The sequence below is a fragment of the Lichenostomus cassidix genome, chromosome 2, assembly GCF_008360975.1.
Source record: "Lichenostomus cassidix isolate B80296 chromosome 2, HeHo_3.0, whole genome shotgun sequence".
NCBI lineage: Eukaryota > Metazoa > Chordata > Aves > Passeriformes > Meliphagidae > Lichenostomus > Lichenostomus cassidix.
In genome coordinates, this window is record NC_139482.1 from 54,115,219 (window position 1) to 54,138,649 (window position 23,431).

Genomic DNA, 23,431 nt, shown 5'->3' on the forward strand with positions numbered 1-23,431 from the left:
CATTTTGTTATGACTGCCCTTCAGTTTTGACTTAAAGTTCTAAATTCAGAAATAAGATCAAAAACATGAACCGAGTCTGGAACAAGTTTAGTGCTGTTGTCTGCTACACTGAGACAGGAGTGAGGAATGGATGGGAGGAGGATCTCGAGAGCAGCACAATGGCAAGTCAACATGTACCACATTTAGCAGCACGGGCACAATGACCCCACAAGAGCTGATGGCTGTGCCAGCAAGCCCAGCTCGGGCCTAGCTGTGGTGCAGGTCCCCTAACTGCAGTACCCATCTACTCCACGTGATGCCTTAGCCCCCACACCAGCAAAAGGTGTTAAAGCAGCTTGGACCTGGGAGTGACTCTGACTTGGTGGAAACTTATAGGGGAATGAGTAGGTGCCTCAGGTTCTCTGGCTGTACAAGAGGGCTTGTGCCAGTAGTGGATGCACCCATCAGCTGTGTTTATAGAAAACGTCGTCCTCATTATCTCTCTTGATATGTTTTATTATCTAGAGGAATTGCCTCATCTCCAGGAGACAACTCTGCCCGCCTTGCGGGGTCCCAAGCCGCCTCCCCGAAGGCCGGGAACGGGCGGAGGCGGGGGGGCCCGCGGCTCACCTGAGGCGGCGGCCGTGGCCACGCCTCTCTCTGCTGTGTCTTTAAAGCCCTCCTCCTCCTCCTCCTCCTCTCCATCCCTGCGTCGCCGCTGCCGCTCGCAGCCGCCGGGCTCTGCCTCGCCCGCCTTCTCTCCCCACCCTCCCAATCCCTGCAGCCAGCCATGGCCGACATGAAGACCGGCATCTTTGCCAAAAACGTCCAGAAACGCCTCAACCGCGCCCAGGAGAAGGTGCGTTTCGGGGCGGGGGAACTGCTGGGGAGGGGCGGGCGGGGAAGAAGGGTGAGGCGCCGGTGCCCGGGATCCGCTAGAGGATGCGGTCCCGCTCGCCCACAGAGCCCGCCGCTGCGGATTCCCCTGTCCTTGCCCGCGGGGGCGCCGGGCCGGGCCGGGGCCGCCGGCGTTATTACATAACTGACCCATTTCACCGCGCCCGCGCTGCCCCGCGCGCCCGCTGGCCGCTCGCTCCCCGCGGGGCCGCGGCGCTGCGGGCGCTGCCGGTGGCACCTGCCGCAGGCCCGGACCGGCCGCCGCTCCCTCGCCCTTGAGGCAGCGCGGGGCTATCCGCGGAGGTGACTGCGCACCGCTTTGCACCGCGCCGCGAGGTGGCCGCGCTGCTGCCCCGGCCCGCACGGGGAAGCGCGGGCTCGATTCACCTCGCCTCGCCTCACCGTCAGCCGCCAGCTCCCCTAAGAGGATTGGCTTTCCTTTAATATCCGCGCCGGCTCATCTCCAGATGCCGCGATCCGCCTTGCTGCGCCCGCTCAGCCGCCCCGGTGTGGCAGACACCGCTGCGTGTGATGACAGGAGCCCGCGGGGGCCGGGGTGCTGGCGCGGCCCTCTCCTTCCTCAGCGGCTGCTGCGGTTTTGGGGACCTTCTCGAGATGTCATGAGGCTGGTCGAACTGTTCTGCAGCTGACAGAGCGTGCTGCTTAGGAAAGTCTGTACCGATTCTAGCGTCGTTGTAGCCTGGAAATGAACAACGAGCGAAGTCGGGAAGCATTTGCAGGAGTTCCTGGCCAAAGATGAGGGCCTTATTAGCCACTGTTTTGTTCGTCTTCATTAATAAAAGCTGATAGGTATAAATGTACTGCACAGATAGCTCCTGTGTAGTTGTCTGGTTTCTCAAAGCAGGACCATAGATACAGATATTAAGCCCAGCAGAAAAGCATTTGTGTATGGCTGTATACAGCAGCTGTGTCTACTGTTAGTACAGTTCACAGTAAAGCTGTTCCCAGCATGAATTTTGCAGACATAGTTGTCAGTAAGTGTTGCAAGTCGTCTGTTTTGAGGGCTAATAAAACCTTTATACCCCTCTAGCATATATCCTGTATTGTTATGCACCTTAGGTAATAGGACTCTGGAGAATTAAGAGAGATTATTTTATAAGCATATTTCTTTTAATTCACTGCCTATAAATCCCCACTTTCTTTTTTGCCATGCATTGAATTCTGTGGAGTTCCAATGCCATAAAAAATGCAACAATTAATATGTAGAAAAGTCATACATAACTATGTTTTTATTTAAGAGTCTAATAGTTAGGACTGTCACAGACTAGTGATTAATTTTCTTGCTCAAGTACTCCTGGCTAGCTCACCAGGTTATAAAGTAGTAGACTTTTCAACACCAAAGTTATGAGGCGTTTCCATTCTTGCAGGTTTGGACTACATATGTTTTTAAGTAAAACACATAAATACTCCTCAATAGTTTGAAGAGATCTGATGACTTTATGGTGTGAGTTGGCTTGAGTTGGTAGTTGGAGTAGAAGCCTAAAAATACAATTTGATTCCTTACGTCTTAGTGTGGTTATGATTAACCATTTGGAAAAGCACTAGTGCAAGTCTTAGTCATATGTACTGCTTCAAGTTGTGTCTGTTCCAGTGTGGGCCATTGTGCTCAAAGAAATGTGTGGGCATACCAGACAGAGCACCTTAATGTGAGTACCTCAGGTACCCTGTATCTCTCAGAGACTGCTCATGCGGCAGCCCCAGAATAGGTGCCTTGAGCCTGATGGGTGCCTTGGGTGCGAATTGAAGATGATCTTGGGCTCTGACAGATGGTCTGCTCTACCTCTACTTTGGTTATCAACCATGCTAACAAGGGGAAAATTTGTCTGGCTTGATTTTCATGTATTGCAGCCAGGCATCTGGCAATTTTGGCCTCATTATGGTATCTGTGGTGGTAATTTCTTATGTCAGTGGCCTAAAAGAGGCTTCTTTACAGGATTATTTACAAGATGTTGGTGGCTGTACAGAGAGTAGGTTACAGTACCGTGTAGCTCTGTACCCTTGCCTCCTCCTTCCTGACGCACATGTTGTTATTGCATGAGCTGTGCACATTTACTCTTTTATATCTACATTTCTGGTTAGCTTTGAGTACCTTTATGTCTATACAACATAAAATCATTCATTTTTTTGCTAAAATTTTACTCAAAAAAAAAGAGTCCTCAAATGGGAGTGATTGAGTTTTGTTTATTTGTTTTGGGTACTTGACAACAAGTAAACATTATCTAGGAGTTGAAAATGTAGGATTTGTGTGATTCCTGATGGTGTGAATAGGATGGTGTTGTGACAGATGAGTAATATCAGACTGGCTTAAAGAGATTTTAAATACTCTTTTAAACAACTCATTTTAAATGAGTTGTTTTATCTTGATGCTTATATTGCATTTGTGCACCTTCGGTTTACTGAATGTGTCCTTATGGATCAATGTTTTTATAAAACTTTTTTGCATAGTTTTCTATTATTTGTTGTTGGTGAAACATATGTATTAAAAACATGGAATGGGCTCTAAAACATAAACCTTCATTTTGGATTTCAGTAAAGCTCTTGATACTGTCTCTCACAGGATCCTTGTGGATAAAATGTCCAGCACACAGCTGGATAAACACATCATGCAGTGGGTGAGCAACTGGCTCACAGATCGCTATCAAAGGGTTACAGTCAATGGCGTGACAGACTGGTGACCTGTCACTTGTGGGGTTCCACAGGCCTCCATCCTCGGTCCTGTGCTCTTCAACATCTTCAAAAATTGCTTGGATGTAGGACTGCAAGGGATACTAAGCAAGTTCACAGATGATACAAAACTGGGAGGGGCTGTTGACTCCCTTGAAGGCAGAGAGGCTCTGCAGAGAGACCTCAACAAATCAGAGGACTGGACAAGCACCAACCATATGAAGCTCAGCAAGGGAAAGTGCTGGATTCTGCATCTGGGATGGGGCAACCCTGGATGTATGAATAGACAGGAACAAGCTGCTGGAAAGCAGCACCATAGAAAGGGACCTGGGGGTCCTGGTTGATGGCAGGCTGAATAGAGTCAGCAGTGCCCCCTAGCAGCCAGGACGGCCAACCATGTCACACGGGGCATCAGGCACAGCATCACCAGCTGGGCAAGGGAGGGGATTGTCCTGCTCTGCTCTGCTCTGCACTGGGGCAGCCTCGCCTTGAGCCCTGTGGGCAGTTTTGGGTGCCCCAATAGAAGGAAGATACAAAGCTATTAAAGAGCATCCAACAGCTCCAATAGAATAGTTCAGCTTGAAGAGACCTATAGTGACCATCTAGTCCCACTGCCTGACCACTTCAGGGCTCACCAAAGGTAAAGTGTAGCTTTAAGGACACTGAGCAAATGCCTCTTCAGCACTGACAGGCATGGGTGGGGAAGGCATCGACCACCTCTCCAGGAAGCCTGTTCCAGGTTTTGGCCACCCTCTGGGTCATGAAATGTTTCCTCATGTCAAGTCTGAATTTCCCCTGATGGATGCAACTTTGAGCCATTCGCCATGTGTTCTGGCACTGGGAGAGAAAGAAGAGCTCAACACCTTCCTCTCCACTTCCTCTCCTCAGGAAGCTGTAGGGAGAAGTGAGATCACCCCTCAGCCTCCTCCTCTCCAACCCAGATAAGCCCAGTGCCCTCAGCTGCTCCTCAGAGCACATTCCTGCCAGTCCCTTGCCCTGCTTTGGTGCCCTTCTCAGGACACGTTCAAGTACTCTCCTATTCTCTATAAATGGTGGGGCCCGGAACTGCACACAACAGTCGAGGTGAGGCTGCACCAGTGCTGAATTCAGTGGGATAATCACCTCTCTGGGCTGGCTGGTGATGCTGTGTTTGACTCACCCCGGGATGAGGTCTGCTCTCCTGGCTGCCAGGGCACACACACACTGCTGATCCCATTGAGCTTCCTGCCAACCAGCACTCCCAGACCCTTTCTGCAGGGCTGCTCTCCAGCCACGCCTCTCCCAGTTCAGACTCATGTCTGGAATTACTCCATCCCAGGTGCAGAATCCAGCATTTGGTTGGCCTTGCTCAGCTTCATGTCATTGGTGATTTATACTCCAGTCAATCCAGATCCCTCTGCAAGGCAAAGCCTCTAATCCCATGGGAGAGTCAGCAGCACTTCCCAGTTTAGTGTCGTCACCAAACTATTTGTGCATTCAACTGCAGCCTCCAGATCATTGATAACAAGACTGAACAGAGCTGCCTCTAGAATTGAGCCCTGAGGAACACCACTGGTAACTGGTCACCAGCCAGATGTTGTCCTGTTCCCTGAAACAATTTGAGCTCTGCTCTTCAACCAATTCTTCACCCAGTGCACTGCATACCTGCTCATTCCACTGTTGCACAACTTGTCGGGAAGGAGGCTTTGAGGGACCGTATCAAAAGCCTTTCTAAACCCCAGAGAAACTACATCCACTGTCTCCCCTTCATCCAGGCGGGTGACCTTATTGTAGAAGGTCATTACATTAAGTAGGACTTTCTCTTTGTGAACCCATGTTGACTGTGTCTGATGGCTGCATTGTTTTTTAGACATCTTTTAGTAGAAACCCAGTGTGATTTTCTCCATAATTTTTCCCAGGTACTGAGGTTAGACTACTAGGTCTGTAGTTTCCTTGGTTTTCTGTCTTGCCTTTTTTGTAAACTGGTATAGCATGGGCTAATTTCCAGTTGGTGGGGTCTCCCAAGGACTTTTGTAGATGATTGGGAGTGTTCCTATTGTTAGCTTGGAAAACACATAATCATGGAATGATTACATGCAGGTGCTTTTTTATTGAGCACAGGAAGCCAGGGGTAAGATGTACCCAAATCTGACTTCAAAATGGATTTGAAGCTAATACATTTTATACTCTTCCCTTACATAACAGTTGTATAATCATATGTTAATCATCACCTTAATATTGTTCCATTGTTTTCCCCCAAGCATGACTTAAGCCCCCTCTTCCCGCAGTATTTCTGATTTATTTCACAGGTGCAAATCCGCATGATTTAGCTAAAACAATTCCTGATATTTTCTAAACAATCTTCGTGTTCATGTCACCATGAACTTGTACATGCAGGTCCCCAGGTGCAGTTTCACATGATTTGCAGTAACTACACTACCTACTCCCATTCCCAAGGCCTACTTTTAGTTATCCCGATTTTAGAAACATTTTAACCCTATGTTAACACTATTGTAACATCTGCTAGCTCCCACAGTACTCTGGGGTGAATCTCGTCAGATCCAATGGACTTACTAATAGTCAACTGGTAGCAATTGGTCCCTTTCAATTTCAATGTCCATAAATGGAAGGCCAGTGCTCCCACTGTCATGGTTCTCTGAGAGTTGAACAACCCAAGGTAGCAACATGGACGTTAGCTCCTTTACAGAGAGGGGACAGTTCTTATGGGTGGTCTCTGAGCTACAGGGCTGGTTTCTTCCATGACCTGAGAGAAAAGTAACAGTATGAGGTTTGTTCTTGGAAGCCAAGTGGCACAGGATCTGTCAGGGAAGCTCAGCAGCTGTGTCCGGTGTATGGCAACTGAGAGCCAGGACACCATTCCAGAGGCCTTCCTCCAAAGGATGCTGGGCGGAGGGGTGGCTGCTGGTCTGTGGCAAGTAGGGCTGTGCATGGGGGACTGTTGTGAATGGAGACAGAGGATTGATGGATTTTTGCTGGTTGTCTAGGCCTGTGACAACTGGCAGTTAACCTCTTTAGAGGGACCAGCACCCCCAGACCCAGTCTTGTTTGCAAGTTCTTTCAATGGCAGACAATTAGGTCTAACATAAAATGGATTACTGTTTATTAGACACAAGAGATAATGGAACAAGGAGCCAAACAACTTATATACTACACAATGTATGAAACTATTAATAGCTAAATAAATTATATATTGCCCAAAATAGGGAAACTACAAGTAGCTAAGAATGCAGCATGCAAAAGGTACCTATTTTATTGCTAGCAAAGAAGAATACAATTTAGGAAACCGATGACCTTACCAAAATCCAATTTTGTTGCTGGGATACATCACAATCCTCCCTCAATCCTGCAAGATTGCGTCCAGACTGGGGAGAGACTTTTCTCACGCTCCAGGGTCCATATAGAAAAGCTTCTACCTTTGTGAAAACCCATGAGATTTTTATAGGATAAAAGTGTGCCTTGCTTGGTCAGCAAGTATAGTTTTGTTTGTCTTTTCACATCCTCTCTTCATTCCAAAATATGACTTAAGGTTAGATGTTGTAGACTTTCAGGTGCTAAGAGATAACCTGTGCCAGGCTGTTGACCCCATGGAGTTACCTATCTTCTGCCACCGAGCAGAAGGAGAGAGGGGAGGGAGGAGGGAACACCCTGCCACAGGGACCCCATCACCTCATGTCACAGTGTCACCACCCTGCAATGCAGCAGTGCCGTGGCAGGGTAGGATGAAAGGGAACATTCTCCTGTGTCCCCCAGTCAAAGCTGGCCTGGAGCCAGCTCACAGACATCCAAAAGGAGGTCCTTGAGGAGATGGTGGAATTACTTGGAGGAAGCTAAGGGAGGAAAACTGGAGGCAAGACCAATTGTCCGTAGCACTCAGTCTTTGGGGAATAGATGCAAGGCCTTCAAATGAGAAGAACCAAGCTCTGGAGGTGCCTGAGGTGGTCAGGCTTTTTCAGCTGGGTAGTACAGGTAAGTTCAAGTGAACACTTGGAGGAGCACTGCAGAGCTCTGTCCTCAGCCCCTTGTGGAGCCAGGGGCAGCTGCTGTAAGAAATAGGATGCAGAGATATTGTCAGGGATCCCAGGGCTTTTTAACAGCCCCTGGTGCCCTGCCAGGAATCTTGACCCTCAGGTTGATCAGGCTGAGGACATTTGGTCACTCTTGGAAGCCCCTGAGATGGCCCCTGAGATGGCTTTGGGTTGACGGAGAATAGAGTTTAGGCAAATCCTGGAAGGCATGACCATACTGTGGGATGAGGAGTGAGACCTTGCTCACATGTTTAGGGAATAGCTGATCACCAGCAATGGCATCAGGGGGTAATTTTCCCTTGGGGCAGATTGGCACTGGTTCATGGGGGGACGGTGGGGGTTGGGGGTGAGTTGTATTCCTCTGCAGCACTGAGCATGACCACTGCTCAGGGCTCCTTCAGGCCCTTTTGGCTGGGTTGCTGCCTGCTGCTCATGCCCCATGAATATGACCTGTCATGCCCTGCAGCTGTGGGCAGGAAGGTTTCCAGACTCCCAGGGTGGGTCCCAAGGGTGGCCTGGGGGTTGCTTCTTGTCCTCCGTAGCACTGGGCACAGCCCCATGTCAAGGCCCCTCTGGACCCCTGCAGCTCCATTCTTGCTTGCTGCCCTCACACCTCCAGAGCACCATCCGTGCCCTGGCTCTCTCTGACTCTTGCCCATTGCAAGCTTTGAGTCGGGGTGAGCTCTGCTCTTCCCTTGGCTCCATTTCACCAGGGCTTCTTGTTTGTTCAAAACAGCGTGTGCTTGGAAGGTCTCCAGGCTTGCTTCCCAATCCAGAGCTGACACTTTTGAGTTCTCTTGTCTGCAACACAAGCACAGGGCAGGCAGGAGAGTGTTTTTCATGCATCCCTGGCCTGGAAGCACAGCAGCAAAGCAAGTTTTGGAAGGCAAGATTGTGTCTGTCATTGATATGTGTCATGCTTTGGAAAATACGTCATGGTACAACACACCTTTTATTCTTACCTATATTGCTTCTGCTGTTTTCCGTAGCTCTGTCACTTGCCTTTTCGAGACTGCAAAGGAAGTGTTTTTAAGCTAAAGTAAGAAATGCATCAGCCTGCTCCTGGATACACATGCACATTGTGTTAGTGCTTGTGAGCATCATCTCTGAAACAGATGGAGAAACATAAAAGTTAAAATAATATCCTGCTTCCAGTTATAACCTATGTGTTATGTCTCCATGGAAGTGTTTTTTGGAGCTGAAAACCCCCTGGTGTGTCAGACGAATAACAGTCTCATCATTATTTGACTCATGGTGAGTGCAGGGTATGGAATAGAAAAGAGCAGTTATGCCACATTAAACCCAGAGCTCTGCATGACAAGGTTCAACCCAGCTCTGAGGGCTCCAGCCTGGAGAGCAGCTCTCTGCAGCGCAGGTCCCAGACCCACCCAGGAGACAGGAGCAGAGAGGGGCACACCTACAGCAGGGCTCAGGCAGGGACTGAAGGTCCCAGGCTGAGCTGGGACGCATCCCCATGGCCCTTGGCATGAGATGAGGGGTGGAGGTCCCAGGGGTGGCCAGTCCCAGCCACTGAGGCCTGTGAGCACCCCCAGGACCCTGCTAGGACTTGACTTCAGTGCTCATGTGCTCTCCTTCAGACATTGGTGTTTAGACATTTTGGAGCCAGAGTGTTGGGCCAGATGGACCTTCCCTCTGAGGGAGTGCTGCTGTTCTCACGCTCTGGTGTTTTAGCATGTTTCTGCAAGGGAGTCAGCTCATGCAGTTCTAAAAATGGCTACAAAGGGAGGAAAACCAATCCACTTGGAAATCAATAGGTTTTGCTCATTAACACAGTGGGGGGGAGGAGGGGTGGAATAGGCTTCTGCGTTTACCGAAAGTGTCTCTAAGGCTATTGAGAGATCACTCCAGCCAGCGCTGCTCTGGTGCTGTACAGAAAGACCCTTCTCACACCCGTGCCGGTGTAAGGCACAGATTCTCACTCACCCAGAGAGCTGGATAGCTCATGCGTTACCAGAGACAAAGAATCTAGAGGCTCAATCAGCTGGATGTTCCAGATGTTTATTCCGAAGGGTTCCAGGGTGAAAGAGGAAGAGGAGCCCTCGGTGTCCCTAGATATAGGGATCACCTGGGGTCAGGGGAGAGGAGGCCGGGGGAACACCACAACCAATGGGGAGAGGGGATGGATAGAGTCAGGGGTTGGGTTACAGCCAGGGGGATTTACATAATTTGGGGAGGGACTTATCGTGTTACTTGGATTAGGATGTTTTCCCACCAGTGAAACCCTGCTGTACTGGAACCACTTGGCTCCCCAGCAGTTCCCGAGGTGGTATCATCTACCACCACAGCTCATCTCTTAAGACATTTGCAACCATTTAGATGAGAAGCACATCCTGCACCAGACTGAGGGCTTGATCTTTGAGCTTCGCAACTGTCAGTGATGTGGGGTTTTGCCATCCTGTGAAAACCCATCTCAGCTGAATACCGATGAGTTTTAAAGAACCCCATCACACTTGCTTTTTGCAAATTTGTGCAGATGGTCCCATTATCTTGAAATGATCCACAGCTCTCACCCCTTCAGAAGGTACAAGCCTCCTTCCCTCCAGGTGACAGAGCCAATGCCTATGCTGGGAGACAGTTATGGGTATTCACTGCCTTCTGCTAGTGCAGGGCTGGGAAGAATTGTCATCAGAGATTTCCCCAGTGTGTATGGGGAGGGAAAGCAGCAGGTAGGAGAAAGAATATATTTGAATAGAATAGAAAGAATACTTCCATTTAAAGAGACCTACAATAATCATCCAGTCCCACTACCTTATCACTTCAGGGCTGACCAAAAGCAAAAGCATGGCTTTAAGGGCACTGTCCAAATGCCACTTCAGCACTGACAGACATGGGTCATTTACCACCTCTTCAGGAGGTCTGTTTCAGGGTTTGATGCCCTCTCATAATAAATCCAGCTGGTGCTGTCACAACACTTTCAAAACTCAGTTTCAGTAAGGCTTTTTCCTGAGCATTTCTTGTGTAGCTTCTGAAAATCCAACTAATGTGTTTTTTGATATTTAACGTCTAAGTCAGTAATATATGTGGTTTCATCTGAAAGTTAAACCAGTACATACTCCTGTTTATGAGAACTTTGGAGGTGTAAGAAGGGTTTAAAATGTTGTAAAGGAAGAGATTCTATAAAGAGAAACAATAAACTTCCATCTGGAAGGGAATTTTGTGGTTCTGTACAAGTTCTGTTCTGTAACTGATGATGTCTGCTCTGAGGCAGGAAACATGTATGTGCAAAAATATACTTGTGAAGGGCATGCTACATGTACTATACCTGTGCTGACCTGCTTGCAATGTGACGACGTGGTTCTAGCAGCCTCAGGTTCATAACAGCAAACTACGTCTAATGATTTAAAATGTTGGTCCCACAGATATTATAAAATCTATTGTACTGAAGTCACTACCGTATTATGAGAGGCCTCAACATTTGGGGCCCTACTGGCACAAGCACACACAATGATGAGGCAACTTCCCCTCTGAAGAGCTAATTCTTAATCTCTGTGTTTATAAACAAATCTAATTACAAGTCAATAATTTCTCATGTGAATGGTATAGTCTAAGCTATGCAGATGATATTTTTCTGTCTTCAGGTTCAAGTGTAATGAAAACTTGAATTTCCTTTTTTTAAAGTACTTTTTTTTAAAATACAAATTGTAGAAATTATGGAGTGCAAGTGGTCTTCTGGCCCACTCTACTGATTGAAGGTGGAATCAGCTGTACTTAAAATTAATCCTCAGGAATTATTTTCTTGCCAGCCTTTTTAAGTTTGTAATGGTGGAGATTTTGCAGCTCCCCTAAATTGATCTATACCTTTGCTTAGGCTCCTCCAGTCAGAGAGTTCTCGTCTCATAGAATGTAAATGTCTTTTTTTGTAGTTCAGGTCCTTTGTTCCCCATTCTAGCTTTCCATGTAGAGGAGTGTGTTCTTTCTTCTTGCCTCAAAATTAGAAGTGGTTTTCCTCTTTTGTCAGCATTCCCCATGATCTAACTGGAGTTCTTATATGACCCTCCCAATCATGTGAAACAGTAGCTCTTATTAAAATATTGATTGCTTTCACTTGTTTTAGTTTCTAATGTACGGACTAAAAGGTATAGGTAGATTTTGGTTGTCTGGGTACGAAGCATAGAAGAAAGGGGAGAGAAAACCCCCCAGGCTTCTTCCTATTAGATTCTCATATGATATTTTCCCTGCTTTAGGGAAAGAAAAGGTAATCTGTTTCTTCTATTCCAATTTTCTCACTAAAAGGAATATTAACCATGATCCTGTAAGTTGCTATATAATACACTGTTCCTCATTTTCACTTAGTTTCCACAAGTGAAGGAAGTGGTGATTTTTAAGTTTTATGGGGATTCATAGCTCTGTGTTCACTGGACAAAGCATTATTAGTGTCAAGGTGGCCTCATCCTCTGTTCTTGCTTCACAGATTCATTTTTTCTCTTTTATTCTTTCCCATTTCCTTTTTAGTCCTTTAGCATGGGTCCATTCCTCTGTTGTTCTCTCTACACTTCACTTAAACTGTCTCTATAAAATAAAATAAATTTTTAAAAAACCTACTAGTAATTTGTTGGGTTTGGGTCTGGACTGCCTTCTTCACTACATCTTGCCCCTCTTAGCAGATTGTCTATCTGGCACTGTTATATTATCTAAGATCTAATATTTCTGACCCAAGGACTGCCCAGTGGCAGCTGTCAGTGGTCTGCAGCCACTCCACAGTGCATGCCTCTTGTGGCACTACTAACAGTGTGACTTTATGGGCATACAGAGGAGAGATATTAGGGTGGTGATAACCTGTGTATCTGAAAAATGTTGGAATTTCTGGTCTGGATTGATCACCAGTGCCTGCCTCCTAGATTAGGATGTGCTGCTGGACCCTGGTGCAACCAGTTGTTGTAGATAGTGAGGGTGAGAGAGCAGTAACTGAGGACAGGAAAGGAGAGTACACATTGCTTTTCACCTCAGTGCCCCAAGTTTTATGTGCTGGGTAGCAGGAACAGTGAAGAAAACTGCCCAGCATCTGTCATAGCAGGATATTTCAGTGGGGATAAATGGCAGAGAAAAGCAGTGTAAATATAAGGTGGGGAGAGCATGGAGGGGAGAACAGCATGCTTGTGCCCACCTTTCCTGCAACACAATTGTCCAGACTTTGGGGAGCCTCTCTTACTGGCTTGCCAAGCCAGTGTGGGATGACAGACAGTATAGTGACCTTGGGAGAAAACAAAAATAAAGGGTGAAAGATGTCCTTTAACATGTTTTTTGCAGTTGCCTACATTAATAGAACTGTAGCTCCCTGAAGTCTCCTGAAGATGGCAGGGGGATTGTTCACCTGCCTAAAATATACACGGGGGATTCACCCCCACCAAAACCGTGATCAGGCAGCAGTCACTGCCTGCTGTGCCAGTATTTTCACTCACCTCAGGGATTGCACAGTGCGGGGAGAAGGAGTTGAAGGTTGCTCTGCTGCTTCAATACAGAGGTAATTTTCCCTAGGGAATGGTTGGTTTAGTTCACTGGGCTCTGCTGCAAACTCAGCTGCTTGGAGCCTCCAATCCAGAGTGTTTCAAGTGCTGGCTCACTCTTCCCTAAATGTTCTGCAGCATTAGCATCGGTGCTGTGCAACACTGAACCTTTGCTGTTTCTGAACACAAAATTATTTATTTCAGACTTGATGAGTAGCTAGTTAGTCAGTAATTGTCAGAATGATAAACCAATGACCAGTTTGGGAAAGTAATTGTGTCATGTTTGGTCCTGTTGAGTCTCTGCTAATTGGAGTTTTTTAATCTGTTTAAGAGGGCATGGTAAAACTTAGGCTGCAGTAAAGACACCTGTAACACATTTCTGCCTGTGCTGTGAGAAAGCTAAGCAGGAAGTAGCCTGTTCTTCTTCCTGGGTGCTCTGCCTTCCTTTCTGTTGTTTCAATAATTATTCTTCATTATCTGTAAGATATTAGCATCTGTGAGATTCTGCAGAATTGGGGACAGAACCAATTACTGGTCAGTAGTGGTGTGGACAAGCACTTAGTTGGTAAAATCCTGTTTAGACATTTTCTCAGAATGTTGGTGGGGCAATCAGAATGTTCAGAGGCCTTTCAGTGGACAGAGGCACAAAAAAGTCAGGCACTGCACCACACTGCGAGGCTCTGGTCTCGACTCTCAGTGCTCTGCTACTACTTCTTACTATTGTGTTTTCTTTTTCTCATCCCCTATTTTCTGACAAAAAGCTCCTGCTTACTCCTGGATAAGATCCTCTGCTTTATTCTCCATGTCTCTGTAGCAAATTAATTCCTTTAATGCTCCCTGGAAGTCTCAGTTTTCTCACTTTCTAACCCCACTTCCTGTACCCACAATATTGCTATATCTGTGGTTTGTAGTGATACAGAGGCCAGTGCTACAGACTGTGAACTGCAGTCAATCCTCTTTATATATGATATAAAAGAGGGGAGTGTGTACACATGAGCTTGCACATGCTTGAAAGACACTGCCTATCCTGCTTTCCCCAGGTGAAATTGAAAAACATGCTAGGAGTAGGTGGATGTTTTATTGTTAATGAAGTAGGGGTTTGAGAAAATCAAAATTGCTAAAGAACACAGATAATCTGAATTTCCTTTGTAGATTGTCATCCTTGGTAAGCACTTACTTATGTTTTTACAGAAGTATATGGGAGTAGCAGAGATAGGTGGTGGTCTGTAGTGCCATGAGAACACAGTTATTTTTACTGATGATTCATGCTTTGTGTCTCACCAAAGCCCAGTTAAATGACCCACATGTACAAGGGTTAATACATATTTAGCACAAAGTAGAAGGAGATGAAACACTGCATACAGAGAAGCAGCTTGATTAAATAAAGACAGTCTATTTTTTGTGGTGAATAATTAGTCTTTGAGATCTGAAAAATGACACTGATTTTTCACATAAAATGCATATATTAGTCTTAGATTCAAGAAGTTGTTCAAAGGCTTATTTGCATGCCGGACGTGTGGAGGAATAAAATATTATATTCCTTTTAAACTTTTACAGATCTGTGTGTGGATGCTGTTGCTTATATTTAAACTAGGCTTCCTGTTGTTCAGCTTGCTGTTGTTACCTAAATCCTTGTTAGTTTATGAGTGTTATCTTTTCACGCTGGAATAGACACTATGCAGTTTTTAAATAGAGAAGAGACACTGCTGAAATGGATCTGCTGAGAGCATGGAATTTGTTTTTTTTTTAAATAATGTTGCCAGTAATTTTAACTATAGGAGAAATTCTAGTCCTGTAAAAATCATAAGGAATGGTTAATGAGGATACTCACAGAGGAAAGAACTTAATTAATTGTCTAACATTTTTCAAGTCTATACTAACCACATTCTTATCACAGGGGAGACAGAAGCTGTAGATCAAAGGCAGAACACAGAGGAGGCAGAAGCAAAAGAAAAGTTTATGAGTGTACTGAAGTCTGAAGAGAGGCAGGTGCATGGCTCAGTCTAAAAGCAGATTGGTCTGGGGCAGGCTTAGGCAGGTGTTTACATGACTGACCTTGCTCAGGAGAGAAACTCATAATGAAAAAAGTGCATGGTAGTAACTGAAGACAGGCAAAGGATGGTTGGCTGCTGCAACCACAGTATAGTTACTGCAGGACAATTCAGTAAGTGGTAAAGGAGTGGATTTGTTCTATGTGAAGCAGCAAGTGGAAAACAAGCACAACAGAATATGGGTAATGTCCAGAAGAAGGCTAACCGAAGGCCAAAACCAAGCTGTGGTTTTGGAGATGTCACATGAATTTGAAATATGAAATTTGGATTTAAAGAAATGTGGAAGTCTAATAGTGTAAGGAAATTTCTTTGATTTTAAAGAATAGCACAGACCTCCTTCTAGTGGTTTCTGGATTAATTAGTAAAGAAATTAATATACTCCTTATGATGTGACAGTCTTGCAAACTGCCAAAATGTGATTTTATTGATCGTACATCTCTAAATATTGTTTTGTTTAATTCTCAGGCAAAATGTTCGGGCAGAGTTAGTATCAGGGCAGTTGTATCTTCATGTTTGTTAGACTTTCCTCTTCCTTCCTTGTCTCTTTTCCTCTTATTGTCATCCTTTCTTTGCTGCTTACTTTTTCCCTTTCTCTGGTGTACATATAACCAAACAAATTGTTGCAGATATAACCACCAAAGCCATTTAGAAAATTATTTTGCTTCTGTTACTTGATAGGTGAGCCCAGCTGCACCCTTTAGATTGGTTAAAAATCAGTACTGAGTCTCCAAATGTTGTAGGCTATCAAAGAATACTGAATGTTCATTTTATTTGTCTCCTGTTGTGCATGAGAGGAGGGACAGATGGTGTTGCTGGAACAGGACTCTTCCCTCAGGGTCTGCAGGGCTGACCAACTTCCTTCCTGTGTGGCGGAAAGTTGGAATAAAGTGACAGCACCGCACATAGGCACTGCTGAGTATCTGGAGAAAAACTAAAAGACGGGGAACGAGGAATGGAGAGCCAAGTTGCCGAGTAATCAAGACAGTAATTAGGCAGTGTGAGAAGTGCAAATGTGCAAGCTGAAGGAGCCTGCAGTGGGTTGCATTCATAAGATTTGTTTTTATCAGGAGCTCCAACTGAGTCCACAGGAACTTCACCCAATTTGTAGCCTTAGGGTTAAGCCCAGCAGTGCTGTCACTCCAGATTCAGTGAAGTCAAGGTGGTGTTTATACCCCAGGGCTTTTTAACTTATTCCTGCTCTCTGTTCTTGTACTAAAAAAAACCCCTCCTATGAAATTTGTGCTTCCAGGGTCTGAAAAACCTGTTTTAGAGAAGACAAACTACACTGATATTTTGCAGGGCTGAACAGGGTTTTATTCTTAACACCACCCTGGCATCATGTTTTCCTGTAACATCAATTCAAGAACATAGTTGTTGCAAGCATAGTGCAAGCATCTTTTGTGCAAAGTTTCATATTAGGGTAAAAATAAACAGTGATTCTGAAGCTGGATGAGAATTTAGGTTGATTTGACAGCCAAGCTGAGAAGTAAATCAGGAAGAAATTTAGGCAACCCTTAGATGGCAAACACAAACATGCCATTTGAATGGCATCTTAACTCCTAAACAAGTCACTCCTCCAAGAGTCATGACTTAGCACTTTCCATGGGAAGATGGAGAGGAACAAGCTCCATCAAATATGCTTCAAATATGGACTGAAAAATATTTTGGATTGAGAACATATGTTTACAGACTGCAGGATGAATGCAAACTTGAATACAGTTTGTTGTTATCAGTGTTTCATCTCAGATTGTGCTGGTTTCTATAGCGAGGGCTGTTTTCTATAGGCAGTGTTTATCTGGAAAAGGAGAAACTGGACCCCATGAAAAAGGATATTTTAGAGGAGGCATGGTGCCATATTGAGACTGCTAAGTCACTTCTCTGAAGGCCCTGGTTTTGTGAGCAATAAGTAATTTTTTCCCCTCTAGTATCCAATTTCCAGTTTGTCTCAAAGCACTTACACCAATGTCATTTTGCTAATGCCCATCAGTAGCCCATCCTACCAAAGGCTTACCATGAAATATGTGATTAATACTGGTGTTGTATTGCTCAGTAGCATCTGTTATCAGAAATGTTGGTGGGATTTGAAGTAGTCATATAAACCTGACTAAGACTTTTCCCTTCTCTGACTCAAAGAAGGATATTTTTCACAGTCTTTTTTACAGAAAGATTCCTTACTTCCATGTAAGCAGTCACCGATCAAGCAAATTTTATTACATATTAATGCATTTTAGAATTTGTTGCACATTTAATGGCTCTGAAAAAGAAGCCAGTGTGAAGTCAGTTTCAAATGCCGAGCACTTGCTATTCCTCCTCTCTCACTCTGAAGTTCAGGGTATTTTCAGCTCTTCAGAGAAGATGCTATCTTTACATGTTGAACAGAAAAAACAACCAACCCCACCTCTGGTGGATTGTGATGGATCTCTGTCTTATTTTGTTAAGTCTTATTTTTAAAAAAAAAGTGAAAATAGCAGAGGGTTTGGAGAAAGGCTTTCTAAAAGTGTCACAAACTCATTTCCACTCTAAGATATATATACCAACAAGTTATGTCTACGTCTAAACCAGCTTTAGCTATACCAGTAGCAAATAGAATGTTTCCAATCACACCAAAATTATTTGCTGTACTACAAAAATTGTTAAAAGTAGAGTAAGTTTTGTCCAAGATTTTTGGCTCTAGGACTTTCAAAAGAGTTCAGTTCCCACTGGCTTCCTCATTTAATTTCAAGTTGTTGGTAAGTCAGTTCCTTATTAAAGAATGTGCCTTTCTGACACGTGTTTAATTGTGGTTTGGAGGGTTTCCACCTTGTACCCTTCAGTTCTAGAAATCATGACTCTGGAGAGACACAAAAGATTACAAGTTTAGATTCCTCTGGGAAAGCATGGTCTGTTGTCTGCATCTCATCTCCATCCAGTGTTCCCCCTAGTGAAACAGGGGTTCTCCAAGCCTTCATTTGGTGTGATCTCACCTGAAGGGTGGAAAGTCCCATGCCTGAGCAGGCGTATATCTCTGTGCACTTCAGGAGAGATGGGTTGCAGCTCTGCACCCTGAACACAGTTAGTCTGGTCCTTATGGTATTAGCAAAATAAGTTGTAGAGAGCACATAATTTTTTTATACCTAACCTAATGCTTTTGTGCACAAAGACTTTAGGGCCAGTCTGGTTTGATGCATAACAACAAAGTTGCTAACAGTTACAAATCGGAGACATGTAAGTCTTACACTTGATACAGGCACATGGTCAGGCTGAGCATCTGTTGAAGTGAGAGTAGTCATTGGAACCATTGGGAAACTTTTACTGAACACTGGTCTGTCAAGAGGTGTTGGTTGCGATGGAAAGCTGGTAGACAAGCAATATTTGGTTAAGATAAAAAGCCACTAGCTAAGTTCCCTGCTTTTACCACATTTGCTCTGAGGATCTGTCTGCCCTGAATGGGATGCACATAGACTTTTCTTTGTAGTTCTTGTCCCACAAAATGCAACTCCTGTCTAAAGTTCTAGTGAAACATTCCATGTCCTCTACAATGACTTTTTCTGTATTACCTAGGTACTAAGATTTAAAAAAAGAGTCTTTCACATAATTTTGTGCCACTACGGAGAGTAAACACACTTGTTTAATATAAATTGAACCCAAACAGATGGTTGAATAACTGTTTGATGCTATGAAAATTATGAAAGTCGGACAGAATGGTTAACAAAAGCCAGTGTCTCAATATATGAATTCTAAATTTTAGTGGTGCTATATGACTTTTAAAAATCTGATCCTACTCATGCTAATTTTATTTGCAGCAGGATGAGGCTCTGCAGGTTAAATATAATACAGTTCACTGTGTTTACTAATACTACATACACTCTCTGTACTGGCTCTGCATGGGACTGGACTTAAATTGTAGCCCATTGTATAGCTTTCTGCAAATCCCACGTGTGCATATAGGTATAGCAGTATGCATACATATGTTCTGAGGCAAGAGAAATTTTTACTCTGAGGATGTTAAGAAGACATGTTGTGGCATCTTGAGTTTTAAGCTGGGGTGTCTCCTTGCTTTTGAGAGAGTTTGCCTGGCTATGCCAGCAGCAAATCTATTCTGGAATCATAAATTTCTTGGTTGACCTTCTCTGTTTGACCTACCCATGGCTTGCATAAATCAATACTTTAATTTGCTGATACTGTGAATTTTATAGCTAATTATAACCCTTTCAGCAAATTTGAGTAAAGCTGCAAGCTACTGCATCCACCTGAGAGGAGATGCCTGACATTGACTTGTGCCAATGTTTTGCAAGGGTTCGCTTATTCAAGCCTTTTTCTTGCTCCCCTTGCAACAGCCACCTTGCACAAATACAGAGGGTGTAATAGATCAGTCTGACACTGGTTTTAATCTCGTTAATTTTTCCTTGCCTGTTTGTACCAATCAATTGATGGTACTTAATATGTCCATGCTGTTTGATTGCTTCCTTTTCTTTTAGTGCACATCAACACTTTATTTTATCTGTTCCACTTCCCTTGAGTCCTGGCTGAAGGTGTGCAATATGTAGGCTAGACCCAAACAGTTACCAGCTTAAAAGACAGTCTTTCTTCCCCTCCTTTGCTTTCTTTTCAGATTAAATGTAAACTATTTACTGTGATTTATTCAATTAAAAGCAATAGAAAACCCACAAAACCTCCCAGCATTGTCACAAGATTCAGAACAGAACAGTGTACCAGGCTGGTTTCTTCATATTTTGGGGGAAAAAAAAGTAATGTTTTAATTTTACAAAGTTTTTTAATTTTACAAAATACATTGGCTTTTTAAAAATCAGAGCAATTAGTTTCTCCTCCTTTCCCTTTGATGAGCATTTCTCAGTGCATTCCTCAATCACTGTTAAGTCCTCATTCCCACTCCTGCCTCTTCCTTTTGTTTTCATTCAGACAAGCAACTGATTCTTTATTTCAGAACAGAGTAGAATGTAGAATAAAATATGCTGGAAGAAAACAGTGGATGCTGACTCATCTATGTCCAACTCAGAGCAGGGACAATGTCAAAGCTAGGTTTGGTTGCTAAAGGCTGTGTCCAGCTGTGTCTTTGCTATCTCCAAGGATGGAGGTTGCCCAGTCTCTGAGGAGTCTATTGCAGCATTTCACCATCTCATGGTGGTTTGTTTTATCATCTCATATCTGCTCAAAATTTCCCTTTTCGCAGCTTATGAGTGTTGCTCTATCCCCTTCTCCTGTGAGCCTCTGAGAAGGACTTGGGTCAGTCTTCTCTGCAACGACTAGTTAGTATTTAGGAATAGGAAACAGGTTTCCTTCCCTTATCTTTGTCCTTTCCTGGCTGATGAAGCCCAGCTCCCTTCCCATGCCCACTGCTCCAGCCCACTGAGCATTTCAGTGGTCTTCTGCTGGCTTCCTTCTAGTATTCCCATGTCTTTCTTTCACTGCGCAGTCCAGAAGTGGAAGCAACAGCACTCTCAGTGCAGGCTCATGAGCTCCAAACAGTGAATGAGAATTGTTGCCATTGACCCATGTCTACCGTGCAGTTCTGATTTTCGTCCTTGTGAGGAAGCACATGATTCTCAGGGCATGATCCTCAGAAGTGGAGAACAGCAGCAGTTTTCCTTGGCTGGAAGAACTGAGAGCAAGGATAGGCAAACATGGAGAAGGGAAAAAGCTGCTGGGTACCTCATTACCTCTTGGTCATTCACGGTTTTAGGGATGACTTCCTGAGAAAGATCCCTGAAAAGCCTAAATGAAATTCAGAGTCTGGTCTGCCCCTTTGCCAGCTTTTGGCTCAGTTATGCCAGTTCTCTGGAACAATTTTGGGACAACAGAAATTAATTTTGTTCAGCTAATACTGGTTTTGGGTTTAGCTTTTTTTTTTTGTGTCTTTTATTTTCTCTTGGGTTTTTTGTTGGAGTTTTTGTTTGTTTGTTTGTTTGTTTTATAGCATGTCAGTTCATCTCCACAACAGCTTTTGCTTAATAAGTGCCTGAGTTGGTCCTTTTTTATTAATGACTTCATGAACAGTTCTGTTGAGAAACAAGGCAATAGCAGCACCTCTGTGGAAAAGGGCAGGATTCAGACCCAGACCTCCTTACTAGTCAGCCTGCAGGCACAATTAGTGGAGGGACCGTATGGGGTGGGTCAGTAAATACTGGAGCCCTGCTTTGCACACTGACTAAGAAAACTTAGGAATTACTTCAACATATTTGTGGCACGTATGAACTTGGTGATGTCCGTGGTCTCATAAGGTTTCTGGAGAGTCTAATAACGAGAAGTAGTATCCTTGCACATACAATATACCAGGTGGAAATGTTATTGTTTCCCATGGCAGGGAGAAAAGGCTTCTTTTCCACACAGACATACTTTATATGGAGAGCTGGAGATTTTTTACATTTTATTTGAAATTTTCTGGAAGCATTTACTGTGTGGGAATAATTTTAGGCTAGACTTTTTCTATGTGTACTGCATGGCTGATGGATAAGTGTAAGCTGTATTGATGTATTCAGCTCAGGAGCACACACCTTCCTGCCTGGAAACTCTGGGTCCAGAAGAGTGTTTCTTTTTACATCTTGCCCTTACCTGCTGTGATGCTAGGTTTCTGCTATGAAAACCTTCCCTGTGTATATTATATATCAAAATTAGTAATTTGAAGGTAATGTGGTGCAACCTGAAATGGAAATACAAGGGTATATTCTCAGGTGCTGTAAACTCATGTCAGCTTACTGGCTTCACTAGATTTATGGTGGATATCTTACACCAGGTGAAAACCTGGCCAATTGCTGATGAATCTACCTGCATTAAGTGTAATGTTCTTGCTGCAGCAGCTTCTGTGCCCTGAAAGAGTCCCATGGATATGTGGAGCCTTGTTGAAAATTTATTTAAGCATCACACATGTAAATACAGCATGTACCATTATATGTATGACCTGCTTACCTGCCTTCTAAGTATTATACTGCCTTGAGAGATAGACAAAGATGTTCAGTTATTTGGGGCAAGCACTGTTCCTGATTCCAAAAGCATTGGGTGGAAAAAAAGGGAAATGCAAAAAGTAGGCATCCAAACTAAAATTTTAGTTGTTTCAGGGTAATTCACAAAGTCAAATCTGAGTAAAGACTTTGGAAACATTTTTATCCATCTCTCATGTGTGGCTACTTCTACTTGCATTATTTTCATCTTACCCGTGTGGACTCTGGGCCATCTCTTCATTGGCTTCTTTAATGCAGTTGCCATGGTACTTGATACATAGTTGATTATATTTTACAATATGGCAGTGGATTGCATGTTACTTCAGCCCTCTAAGGAGGGAGTGTTACCTGAAATTGTCATACAGAGGAGTCTAGCTGCTATTGATACACCTGTAGTCTCAAGGAGAAATCTTCTCTAGAAAGGACCAGCCTCAGGAAAGGCTCCAGACCATGAGCAAGGATGAACCTGAGGCAGCAAAAATTCATATTGCTCTGGTTTCTTATGTGGGTCCCAAGCATAGCCTTAGTAAGAGGTCCTTTTCTTCAACTTAGAAATAATAAATCAAAATATTTTTAAAAAACCCCAAAACAAACAAGCTTTGCTCACATCAGAGTAGTTTAAAGCTAGGTGCAAACTGAAGAGTTTGGCTGAACCAAGACTTTATTGCTCACAATATGTGTGTCTTTAAGAGGGTCTTGATGCTGGAGCAAACACAGGCCAAGGACATTAGGAGGCTTGAACTTCCCCCTCCACCATTCTCTTTTGACAGATAGTATAACTTCATGTTTAGTAGACCTTGATAGATTTTTAAATATGTACATGTTTAGATTTTTAATATATTCATGCTTTTGCAGCATATTTTGCTCTCCATTCTATTTCAGTTTAGTTTAGTTTATTTTGGTTTACTTTATTTTCCTGACCAAACAGATACTCTGAAGCACATAATAGACCCTATATGTTCTTTACCTAATAATTTTTACTAATGGACTTTGCAAGCAGCATGTACTTTGCATTTTCTGGTTTTTTTTGGTTTTTAATATGCAGTTAATATATTGAATGCCAAAATGAAGACCAGCTGTAAATCCACTGGTAAAGCTCTCTTCTACTGCAGCATAGACTTCTGGAGATCAGTACTTAAGTAGTCTGTGGCATCCTTTCACTTTTGGGATGTTAGCAAATAAAATGTCTATACATAGTTTCTGAAACTGTTTCAAAGATTTCTTAAAACTACTGGAGTATTTTGAAATAATAAGAGCATGCAATACATGTTTTGATCAAAGTGTAAAAGAATACATAGTACTGAACTACTTTTTCTTGGGCAGGTCATATTTTATCTTCTATTTTTTCTCCATCCTCAAAGTACATAGGGTTGGGAAAGAATGGGCACAAGACC

At 43.9% G+C, this 23,431-nt stretch overlaps 1 protein-coding gene across 3 annotated transcripts in view; it reads left to right on the forward strand.

Annotated features, from left to right (window-relative positions):
* The first annotated feature begins 661 nt into the window (after positions 1 to 661).
* AMPH (amphiphysin) overlaps positions 662 to 23,431 on the forward strand; it is a 133,466-nt gene continuing 110,696 nt past the window's right edge. For 2 of the 3 annotated variants that reach the window (XM_085051598.1, XM_085051601.1), the window contains exon 1: positions 663 to 838. In XM_085051598.1, the coding sequence (XP_084907724.1) occupies positions 770 to 838 (69 nt within the window). In that variant the 5' untranslated portion in view covers positions 663 to 769. Of the gene's footprint in view, positions 839 to 23,431 lie in introns of all 3 variants that reach the window. The other variant, XM_085051600.1, reaches the window with a different exon arrangement.